The sequence below is a fragment of the Trachemys scripta genome, chromosome 5 (assembly GCF_013100865.1).
Source record: "Trachemys scripta elegans isolate TJP31775 chromosome 5, CAS_Tse_1.0, whole genome shotgun sequence".
Lineage (NCBI taxonomy): Eukaryota > Metazoa > Chordata > Testudines > Emydidae > Trachemys > Trachemys scripta.
In genome coordinates this window covers 133041134-133053354 of record NC_048302.1, presented here as the reverse complement: position 1 = coordinate 133053354, position 12221 = coordinate 133041134, and the positions used below count along the sequence as shown (strand labels likewise).

Sequence of the window (12221 nt, the reverse complement as noted above, 5' to 3'; positions counted from 1 at the left end):
AGGAATAAGAGAGAGAGAGAGAGAGAGAAGCAATTTATTTATTGGCTTTTATCCTTAAATTGTTTGCAACGGCACTTTGAGAGCTCTGGATGAATGGATCTATGGAAGTGCAAAGTACTATCTGTTCGTTATTCTTTTTTAAAAATAAAGGGGGAGCCCTCTAGCTAGAACTCTGTGCAATACTGAAAATGTAGGGCAAGTTTCTTTATTGATTTACTGGCTATGCTATAGCAGCTGGGACAGGATGAAGCAAAGTAAGGCCCCAACCTTGCCAGCTACTCCGTGAGCAAGGCCCTGCTGTCAGAGTGCCTTTCCCACTGAGCAGCTCACAGGATTGAGGCCTAGAAAGGAAGGAAAATCACTGCCATTAAAATGCCATTTTTGTCTTTTTACAAACAACAATGTTTAAGCCACCTGTTTTCACCCATGCATATTGTATCATAGCTAGAACGGGAATATTTAAAACCTTCATTTGGCAGGAGGGAGAGTGTCTTGTGTATTGTCTAACCTAAGCCATAATATTTCCATCTCGCTTGACAGTTGCACTATAAAGTCTCTTCAGCGACGTCATGTTTGCATCAGCCGCCTGGAGAGGCCTCAGAACTGGGGGGAGAACTCCTGTGAAGTGAGATTTGTCATCTTGGTTCTTGCGCCTCCTAAAATGGTGAGTGTTTCTCCATCATTCACTCTTGATGCCTCAGAATGCTTTTCTGATAGTTCTCTTGTGGAGCTGTACCAGGGTGCATGACCACCCATTTTCTAGATGCAGCAGGAAGAGAGCAGGACTGCGGTCACCGCAGTGGTTGTCTGCCCACATCTCCTTCTGACTCAGCAGCGAGCACAAGGTATAAAATTATGACAAATGACTTTCCGGTTCCCCAGGCTCCTGCAGTCTCATTATAGAGTAGAATGGCTTCCTATCTAGCGTTGGAGACGGAGCCTGGCATAGTCTGTAAGTCTGACTATGACTGATCGCGTATCATAGCTCTTGCCTCAATGTGTAGCCTATACCAATAGGCTATTTGCTAGGTAAAGCATGGGTATAAGTTAAGGCAGTAATGTAATGAGCCTGCAAGGCCTGTAAGACAATAGCTTAGCTAAACAAGGCCTAAGGCTCAAAAGCCTTAGCGTAAGTAGCTAACCAGAAGTAACCCTAGATTGGTGATACTCAGACCTCAGTGGTTCTGGAGCGAAATTAGTGATCAACATTACCCAAAAGAGCCACAGTCTTGTGAATTCTTTGTTTTATTTACTATAGTATTACAGATTCGTATTTAAACAGTGTGACGGGAAGTCTATATTATTCTGACAGCAAATAAGTTAATAACTTAATGCAAGTTAATAATTGGTCAGTAACATAGTAAAAGCATCCTGATTGGCTAATAACTTAGACTGGTTAATAATTGAATCACACAGCGTTTTAATATCATGGGCTGCAAAGAGCGACAGGAGACACATTGAAGAGCCATTTGCAGCTCTCGCGCCTCGGTATCATTGCCCTAGATCACAACATAGAACGCTGTAATGACTAACCCGCAGACAAATAACCACAAGATGCTAGTTTAGCCCAACATGGTATATTTTAAGGTGGTAACCTCCGCTGATGTCTGACAACCAGTGTGCCATGGTAACTAATTAACGTACATGCTAATTAGTGTGAGGTAAAAACTCTCTTAACCTATGGGAGAAAGGCACGCCAAGCTTAGGAGGGTGACGAGATACAAATAAGGAGAAGGGGAGGAAACCCCTCCTGAACATGCTTTAGGCATAGGCGCGTCTGCGTAACACATTATAAAAGTGGTATCCAGGCCTGTGTGCCTTGGGAGATGCCAGGATGATGAGCGGTGGTGATGAGGAAGGTGGTGATAGTCATAGACTTTAAGGTCAGAAGGGACCATCATGATCGTCTAGTCTGACCTCCTGCACAACGCAGGCCACAGAATCTCACCCACCCACTCCTGTAACAAACACCTGACCTATGTCTGAGCTATTGAAGTCCTCAAATCGTGGTTTAAAGACTTCAACGTGCAGAGAATTCTCCAGCAAGTGACCCGTGCCCCACGCTGCAGAGGAAGGCGAAAACCCCCCAGGGCCTCTGCCAATCTGCCCTGGAGGAAAATTCCTTCCTGACCCCAAATATGGCGATCAGCTAAACCCTGAGCATGTGGGCAAGACTCACCAGCCAGACACCCAGGAAAGAATTCCCTGTAGTAACTCAGATCCCACCCCATCTAACATCCCATCACAGGCCCTTGGGCATATTTACCGCTAATAGTCAAAGACCAATTAATTGCCAAAATTAGGCTCTCCCATCATACCATCCCCTCCATAAACTTATCAAGCTTAGTCTTGAAGCCAGATATGTCTTTTGCCTCCACTGCTCCCCTTGGGAGGCTGTTCCAGAACGTCACTCCTCTGATGGTTAGAAACCTTCATCTAATTTCAAGTCTAAACTTCCTGATGGCCAGTTTATATCCATTTGTTCTTGTGTCCACATGGGTACTGAGCTTAAATAATTCTGCCTTCTTTTGGTTAGGCTAAACAAGCCAAGCTCTTTGAGTCTCCTTTCATTCCTCGGATCATCCTAGTAGCCCTTCTCTGTACCTGTTCCAGTTTGAATTCATCCTTCTCAAACATGGGAGACCAGAACTGCACACACTATTCCAGATGAGGTCTCGCCAGTGCCTTGTATAATGGTACTAACATCTCCCTATCTCTATTGGAAATACCTCGCTTGATGCATCCCAAGACCACATTAGCTTTTTTCACGGCCATATCACATTGGTGGCTCATGGTCATCCTGTGATCAACCAATACTCCGAGGTCCTTCTCCTCCTCTGTTACTTCCAGCTGATGAGTCCCCAGCTTATAACAAAAATTCTTGTTATTAATCCTAGGAGGAAGTTAATGACTAATGCTTCAGGTTGTTCTGCAAGGGTAGCCTGAGTGTATGGGTGCGCAGACACTCATTCGGTATGAGCTCTCTCTACCTAGTTGGGTTGGAGTGTGTGTAACTTTCCTAACTGTGTTAATAAGCTTGTTGCAGATACAGAAGGTTTTTCCCAAGTCTGAGTGTTGCAATCATGCATGTTGGGGTTCCCAACTGAACGGTAATTTTAATAATACTGGTCCTGATCTTGGGACAAAGACCTACCAAACTTCAGTGTGTTAATTGGGAATTCTTAGGTCATCAGTATAATTAATATGCAATCAATAGATCAGGCAACAAATGCACTGTCATACAGGCTCAAGTTCTACTTGAAGATCCCAATTGTTGGGCCAGCGGAGCGGAGGTTCTGAAGTGATGGACTTGTGGGGGCATAAACCAACTTGGGAACTGTGATACCCCCTGCTGGTTAAACTAGAAATCTGCACCTTTCTCCCACTTCAAGTTGTTTAGCCCCACTCTAGCCATACTAGGTCTGTCCGCAGGGTAGAGGTGGCCTTTTGGAGAAGGGAGGATGGTTCAGTACTTAACGCACTGGCCTGAGACTTGGGAAACCTAGGTTCAAATCTCTGGTCCACTGCAGACTGCCAGATCTTGGGCAAGTCACTTAGGTCCAGGTTTTAAAAGGTGTTGCTGAGCTCAGCATTACAATGCCTAACTGATTTGGAAGCCTGAGACTCTTTTTTTTAAAAAGGATTTAGGCACTTAGGAGGCAAAATCCGCATTTGAAAATGAGACTTGGATACCTAAATCAGCTAGGCACTGCAATGCTAGGCATGGCAATGCCAAAATATCTTTAAAAATCTGGGCCTTAATATCTTTGCCTCAGTTCCCCTTCTGTAAAAATGGGGATAATAGTGTTTCCCTATTTCGCAGGGGTGTGTGAGGAGAAATACATTAAAAATTGTGAGGCGCTCAGCTGAGGGTCATAGAAAGAGAGCTGGGGTTTTTTTTGAGCATTTATGTCCAGACTGATTCTGCTGTTTTTGCCTGAATGCTTTTGGCGCCAATCACATTGGGGTCTGAAAACTGTACAGACTAAAAACAAACATATAGATGTCGCCCATGGAATGCAGCAAACAAACTGAGCCCACTCCGCTGTATTGATTTCCTTTTTCAATGTATACAAACTGTGTATTCCTATAGAGTCAGCAACGTGCTAAGGGAAACCCAGCTGCTGCAGGGAGCAGTGTCAGTGACTCAGTAGGGGGCACTCTTCCCTCAGAGTCCGTACTGACCTCAGTACCCCATGGCTGTGGTGCAGAGAGTGATGCTGGAGGCTAGGGAGTGCTGGGCACTCCGCGACAGATATGAAGATAACTCCCAAGAAGCAATGACTATGTTTGTGTTATAGCCAAACAATACTGTTCCTGTGAGGCTTTGGAGCGCTTCAGGAGGAGATTGGATAGTAGGGGGCGTTCAGCACATGAAGGATAGAGGGGGTTGAAGTATTGTGAAGTAATCCTAGGGTGTTTCCTCCTCTCTCCCCCCCTGCAAATATCTGTGGAATATACTTCAGAAATCACCTTAATCTAATGTTTCCTACGAGACTTGGTCACAGTAGTCTTTAACCTTCTGGATGTAACTTTCAAAACCTATGTCTTGTCTTTGAATCTAAAGTTCTACAGCAATTCATTGAGACGAACCTACAAATGACACATCCCTAACATCACAATGGACTTTGGATCTGTCTCCCAATGCTAAAATCTATATTAACGTAATGTTGTGCTTGAGATTGCAATGCACAAACCAGTTCACGTTTCCATATTCCCCTGTAAGAAATGGTCTCTCAGCACCAAAGCCAGGCTGGAAGCATTTACTTGCTCTTCCTGCCCTGATTTGGGTGTTTGTGCTAGCAGTGATTTCAGGGGAAGTGTGGAATCTTATGTTCTGGTCTTGACAGGCAGGTGAAGGAACATTGGTGTTTTGGGTGGTATTTATGGTGTTTTGAAGTTTTACAGTTTTTAAATAATTTAAGAGTTTTTTGTTATGATTCCTAATCTGCATTTGTTTTCCTCAGAAAAGTACGAAAACTGCCACCGAAGTGGGCCGGACCTTCGCCACGATGTTTTCAGATATAACTTTTCGGCAGAAGCTTCTAGAAACAAAAACCGAAGAAGAGTTTAAAGAAGCCTTGGTACATCAACGCCACCTGCTGACGGTGGTGAATCAGAGACCCTCAGCAGTGAACGAGGGGCACAAAACACACAGCCACAAGCCGCTCAAGGTAGGGCGAGAAAAAGTCTAAGTCCTGGCTTTCCACTGTTGTTTCTGCTTAAATAAAGCACAGGAACCTGTGATTATTCATAGGCTTGAATTAGCCCTAGTTATATATTAATGAGCTTATGCATCTCAGTCCTCAAAACAGACAACTGGGTTAGGTCTACACAGCTGCTGGGAGCGAATCCCAAAGCCCAGGTTGACTGACTCATGCTATCAGGGCTTGGGCTAGTGCGCTAAAAATAGCTGTATAGACGTTGGTTTGACGATAGGGCTTGGGCTCTGAAGCCCACCCTACTCCTTAGGCTTCAGAGCCCGAGCTCCAGCCTGGGCAGGAATGTCCAAATTGCTGTTTTTTAGCACACTAGCAGAAGCCCCGCTAGACTCGCTCCCAGCAGCTGTGTAGACACACCCTTCGTATCACCGCTAGCTAGTTCTGCTAAAATGTTCTGGTTTCTTATGCCGTTTAACTGAATCTCTTTTGCAACAGTGAAAATAGGGTAAAAAGCACTATTGTGCCTTTTTAATACCTGATAAATGCAATGAATCGTGTGTGTGTGTATCTATATCTATTTCTATATCTTCATGTTACAACTTCCCTCTGAAAATTAAAGGAAAACCCTTCATATGATCATGCTTAATGAGGGCTAGGATGGATGGGTTATTGTAAGTTGCCAAAGAGAGGCAAATGTACGTTAGCATCCTCAATCGGGACGATAGCAAGTCTGTCTCTGAAGAACCTTAATCTTTACTCAGGTGGTCATCACTTGTACCAACTTTGATCTGAGGGTTTCTTGGCTCCCCTGCAGACTAAAATCCCTTGGAAAAGCGGCATCTCTTAGCAAGCATGCTGCATCTCCGCTTTCTCTTCTGGAGCTCCCTTAATGTCATCCTTGCACCCTGTCTGTTCACACACAGGTTTTATTATCCAAGCTGAAAAGCTGCACATCTAAAAATAAATTGGTGCATGCCACTTCTAATCTCCTACTCTTTTCCCTAGACTACAAGTAATGTGAAGCTTTGAACAGCCTACTGTGTTCAGAGTGGAAACTTTCATCACAAATCCATGTTTTGGCGAGTTTTCAGAGTTTAAAACATAATGGTTTAGGACCAAGTAAAGAGCACAAAGGGCAGCCTGCCTGCCCTTTCTTACCTTCATCCCACTCCTCTGCATTTAAAGCATAGAATCCCTTCTTCCTGAGACAAGTCTATAGTAGGTGACTCCTGAGCTCATCTAAACCCCATTCACCCTGGGGTTCAGGTTTGCAGAACCAGTTTAAAACACTTCTTTAAGCTGGTTACAAGTGATGTGCAGCAGTGTTTTCTTCCATTGCAGGTTTAACCCTTTGATCCCTTTCCTCTGAAGCCATTTCTGTAAACACTGGGGCATGTCACAGTAGAACACCACAGCCTCTGGGTGAAAAGTTTAACGAGACCAGCGGTATGTCTACGCTGGCAGAGTTACAGCCCCAGCAGTTACTGCACCACTGTGTTCATACTGTCAGTTGCCAGCGCAATAGTGTGTTCACACTGCTGGCACTTGCAGCAGTATTCGGAGCGGTGCATTCTGGGCAGCTATCCCACAGAGCATCACTTCCTCTTTTTTGCTGCTAAGAGTTGTGGGAAGGTGACGGGGGTTGCGGGGCATCCTGAGTCCTATCCCCATGCCCCGTAATGCATTGCTTCGCATCCCAGCAATCCCTATGCTTCTGTCTGCATTTGGCGCCATCTTTCAACGGTTTGTGTACATCATGAGTGGCAGTGGAGTCATTCCTTAAACTACAAAGGCAAGAGCAGTTGAACATTGATCTCGCCAAGTGCAGTAACTATGACAAGAGATTGCTTGTGGCATTCATGGAGGTCCTGACCACAGTGGAACGCCGCTTTTGGGCTCATGAAACAAGCACGGAGTGGTGGGATCACATCGTGATGCACGTCTGGGATGACGAGCAGTGGCTGTAGAACTTTCCCATAAGGAAAGCCACATTTGTGGCATTGTATGATGAGCTCGCCCCAGCCCTGAGGCACAAGGACACGCGAATCAGAGCCACCCTGTCATTGGAGAAGTGCTTGGCGATTGCTCTCTGGAAGCTGGCTACTCCAGACTGCTACCGATCGGTCGCTAACCAGTTTGGAGTGGAAAAGTCGACCGTTGGACTCGTGTTGACAGAAGCGTGCAGGGCCATTAATCGCATCCTGCTCCGAAAGACCGTGACTCTGGGCAACGTCTGTGACATTGTGGATGGCTTTGCACAAATGGGCTTCCATAACTGCAGAGGGGCGATAGATGGCACAGGTATTCCAATTCTGGCACCAGACCATCTAGCCACCGACTACATTAATTGGAAGGGGTATTTCTCAATGGTTCTCCAGGTGCTTGTGGATCACCGTGGGCTTTTCACTGACATTAACACAAGCTGGTCCAGAAAGGTGCATGACGCAAGCATCTTTCGGACCACTGGCCTGTTCAGGAAGCCGCAAGCAGGGACTTTCTTCCTGGACCAGAAGATCACCGTAGGGGAAGTCAAAATGCCCATTGTGATCCTGGGAGACCCTGCCTGCCCCTTAATGCCGTGGCTTATGAAGCCATACACGGGGCACCTTGACAGCAGCCAGGAGCAGTTCAACAACAGGCTGAGCAAGTGCAGAATGGCTGTTGACTCTGCTTTGGGCTGTTTAAAGGCCCGCAGGCACTGACTATATGGGAGGCTGGACCTGGCTGATGACAATATTCCTATGCTCATAGCCCCATGCTGTACACTCCCTAATATTTGTAAAGGGAAGGGTGAAGCTTCACTCGGGGCTGGACTGCTGAGGCTTAGCGCCTGGAGGCTGAGTTTGAACAGCCAGAGACCAGCACGGGGCCATAAGGATCAGAGATGCCTTGAGGCCAACATTGGAAGCTGAAAACTACTAATATTTGTTGCTATGCTCGGGAGTGCAGTGCTTGCAATGCTAGGAGGTGATTGTGATTGGTGCAGACGATGCGCTGTGAAGGTGTAAGAAAATTGCCTGTTGCTTTTCGGAGTTCTGTTTGCTTTCAATTAATGGGATAAAGATTGCTTTCAAACCAAAACAATTCTTTTATTAAAAAAACAACCACCCGAGGAGAGAGACAAACAAAAAAAACGCACTGAGAGGGATGGGGGAAGGGAGGGTCCCAGGACTGTTAAAGATTTATGTATGTCCTTCTCCTTTGGAGCACAATGCAGCGGGTACTGTACTTCAGCAGGGCTAAATTGCAGATGGCCGGGTGTTGAGTGCAGTGCGTACTGGGAGTCTGCAGGGCTGGACTGTGAGGGGGGAGGAGTGGAATGCCACGGGTAGAGACTAAAGCCAGGACGCTGATAAGTGTGTTGGAGGTGTCTGGGGGGTGCATGGGAAAAAGTTTTGCGACAGTGGCTGCAGGGGAGGGCGGGCGCAGAGCTGCTCGGTTTGCAGTGCCGGTAGCACCTGGAGCATGTCTGCTTGGAGCTCCATAATGTTTAAGAGGCACTCCGTGGCTTCATTCTGGCGTGCCGCGTTCTCCTTTCGGTCCCTCTTCTTGCTGTCCTGCCACTCCTTCAGTTCTTGATTTCTGGCTGTAGAGTGCATCATGACATCACGCAGAAAGTCCTCTTTAGTTCTTCATGGCTGCTTTCTAATTCTGCGCAGCCGTTCAGCCGGCGTTAACATAGAGGGAGGCTAGGCTCCCAAGGTCATATCTGGGAAGCCAAATTGCAATGTTTTACAGAAGCAGTATTGGTTGCAATAAATCAGAGACCACTGATTTAAAACACAGCCATTATTCACATACCTGTCACTAGCTGGCTGACCCCAGGCAAGCACATATGAGCCACAAGACCCCCAAAATGGCGAGTAACCTCAGGGGCAGGGGAAATCAGTGTTCCAGGACCATACTGTACACTGGGCATGTGGCTCTTGGAAAGAGGCAGCATGGGGGGGGGGGCTTATAATCATTCCTGTACCCATATTTTTCCACAGGCTGTGTTCATTATGGAAGATCTCTCGCTGCTGAGGGCGAGCAGGGAATCAAGGTATGGTCTTCTCCAAGACTGCAGATTCCCACCCTGGCCCTTATGCGGCTCGCCTGTGTGTAGCAATGTTCCCCCCACCCCCCTCCGCCGTGATGGCAGAGTGGCGCAGGAAAGTTACCCTTAATGGGGCAAGAAACAAAGCAACTCTGCCAAAGAACCTGTAGCAGCGGATTACCCAGTATCTCCATGAGAGTTTCCTGGAGATCTCTGAGGCAGATTCCCGTGAAGTGAGGGAATCAATCAATACCCTGTTCCGCCGCTCAGACTAGGCACATAGTGCTACGCGCATCATACAGACACAAGCCTGCTTTCTGCAACCCTTCTGCCCCCAACAGCTCGTTTCAGTAGTTCCCAAAATCAAAGCCACTTACCAGGGCTAATCCGTGAAGGATTAATTAATCCCTGAAGGAGCAATCCTAGAGATAGGAGAAGGACGGAGTCACAATCACAAAAGGAATAACTGGAGTTAGACCATGTGTGTGGCGGTGGTGTCTAAATGGAGTGTCCACCTTGAGCCTTGACCAGGAAGAGGTCATCGGAGACCTCGGTGAGAGCCAAGGGTAAAATGGAGAAACCAGATTGAAGAGGGTCTAGAATGGAATTAAAGGGGCAGCAGTTACAGATTGTGCTCGATGAACTTGGAGATAAAGGGGGGAAGGGGCAATAATTGGAGGGGGGGTGACTTTTTAATAATGAGAGAGCCCAATTCATGTTTATGTGGTGAGGAGGAAGGAAACTTCAGGCAACCGAGAGGATGCAGGTAAAGGAGGTGAGGACTCAGGGGAATTTGGAAGTCACTGTTTAGGGAGTGATGGCTTCTATCTATTCTCCTTCTTGGCCATCCATGTGAGATCACTGGTACTGCTGTTATGAGGGTATTAAAGACCAGAAGGGAAGCAAGACGCTGATTTGAAGTTAGAAGTATAATTTTAGCCAAACAGAGATCTCAAGATGGTTATGGTGAAGAAGGAGATCAAGAACCCTGATAAACAAGCAGGAAAGCGGGATTATGACCAGCCCAAAACTTATAGGCCGGTAAGCAGGCTGTGTGTGTGTGTGTGTGTGTGTGTGTGAGACTCCTAAGCTGCCACCCCTGTAGAGGGAAGATCATCAGCAACAATAGAAGCTGATGGTTGAAGCCAACTCCTTTTAACAAATCCTGTCCTAAACTTGACTGATACACAGTTAATTAAAACCCAACGAAAACCAAAATTTTAGCTTCCCCGATAAACTTTTAAAAAGTAATAGTTTCCTTTCCTTTGGGCAGCTGTTGTGAGTTCCATTGTCCACTATGACATTTTAGCCCACCAAATAGCCCAGTGATAATGCTCTTCATTCAAGTAATATGGAGAGGGGAGCAAGGCTCACAAATGTGGTGTTTTCTGCTCATTTATTCCAAATTTTCCCTTAATTCACTGCATGCGTATTTTTTTTTTCTTTTAATTTGTTCCTTCTATGCTGCTGCCACCACTAGCACCCAGATCAACCTCCATTCATGTGCATGAAGGCTGCGGGGCAGGGACTGAGTTAGCAGCTTGTGCCAACCAAGCACATGGATGCAGTCATTTTCTTTCTCCCCTAAGGGAGATGGTTCTGATGGTTGTTCTCCTGTGCTTGCTACGGCAAGATGAGTAAACATACTACTCATTAAAGCAATTGTGATTCTCCGTCTGACCTGTGCCTTTGGGAATGTTTACTTCTAAAAATATTAACCTTTTACAATACGCTCAAATGTTTCTGTCAGAGGGTTTGGGGTTTTTCAGTTCGTATTTCCCTAGTTGTTTAGACCACAAACAAGATGCTAGAGTTCAAATCTTCAACACAAACAAGCAAGAGATCTTTAAAAGAAGGCTTAAAATAAAGTCCTATGGACACATACAGATGTGCCAGCACCATGTCAAGAGAAACAGGCAGTTGACCAAGTAGCTGAAGGCCAATGGGAAAAGTAATGAAGAATACACAAACTGAGCTTGTGGGGGATCCCTTTAGATTATACCTGATTGGGAAAAGTCCCAGTTTTCAGCTCAGCTGTGATCTCTTTCCACTAAATAAGTGATTCCATTCCATGTGAAATGGGTGTGGAGTTCCGTTGTTTGCAGTCAAGTCAATGCCACGTGGAAACCAATCCCTGGTGAACATTTTATACTGAGTTAAATTCATGTCACCGATTTTTAGTGTTCCACCCAGCCTTTCAAAGATGAATAGTCAACCAAAGGGGAAAGTGGATAAATCTGCACCTTTTTGAGATGCAGCCGCTGTCTGGTTAATTCGTGTATGTTATGTCTCCAAATTGTATTGAGTCTCTCATTTAGACTCATTTAAGCAATGTGGGCAGGGACCATATTTTCTGTGTGCAGTATTGCAACAAACATGCTGTTGGCTCTTTTCAAATAAGACCCTTGTAGCCGTTAGAATTTGAAATAACAGCAGGGTTTAAAGATTTTGCACCTGAACTATTGTGTGGTGTTTTATGCTCTGCGTTGGCAAGGCTAGCAAGAGAAATGAAGTACTTTAATTGTTTGATTCAGTTCCTTTCAAAAACCTAAATCTAATTTCTCATTTCATGGTTCAAGGAGCCAAATATATTACGTTCTGCTGGCTCTTTACAAAAGTGCATAAGTGGGGAGGCTGTTTTTTAAAAACAGCCGAGATGTATTCAACTCTAACAAGTTGCTTACTGTAATAATATTGCCCGCTCTCAATTTTATCGTGATTCTCTCAATGTTCGGTGTTTTTCTTAAAACTCCAGCTGCTGGAATTAGAAGGCTGCAAGAGAATCTCATTTTTTAAAACAAAGAAGGCTTCTAGCCCCGTGGTTGCAGAAAAAAGCCTGATAGCGCAAAGCTATTGCATCCTAAAAATACCAGAAGCAAATAAAAAGAGCCTAACATTTATTTTTTTAAAAACCATGAGATTTAAAAAAAATAAATAAATCAGTCTTATGATGGTGGGGTGGGTGCGCTAATGATTTTTGAACTTTTGGGGTTGGCAAAGTCAGGTGTGACCTCTGTTATCGG

At 45.5% G+C, this 12221-nt stretch overlaps 1 protein-coding gene across 1 annotated transcript in view; it reads left to right on the top strand.

Moving 5' to 3' along the window:
• The window catches only part of SLC4A11 (solute carrier family 4 member 11), a 148760-nt gene that overhangs the window by 95816 nt on the left and 40723 nt on the right, over positions 1-12221 (top strand). Inside the window, exons 7-8 of the mRNA XM_034772551.1 lie at positions 541-664; positions 4968-5174. Coding sequence (XP_034628442.1) covers positions 541-664; positions 4968-5174 — 331 coding nt within the window. The remainder of the gene's footprint in view (positions 1-540; positions 665-4967; positions 5175-12221) is intronic.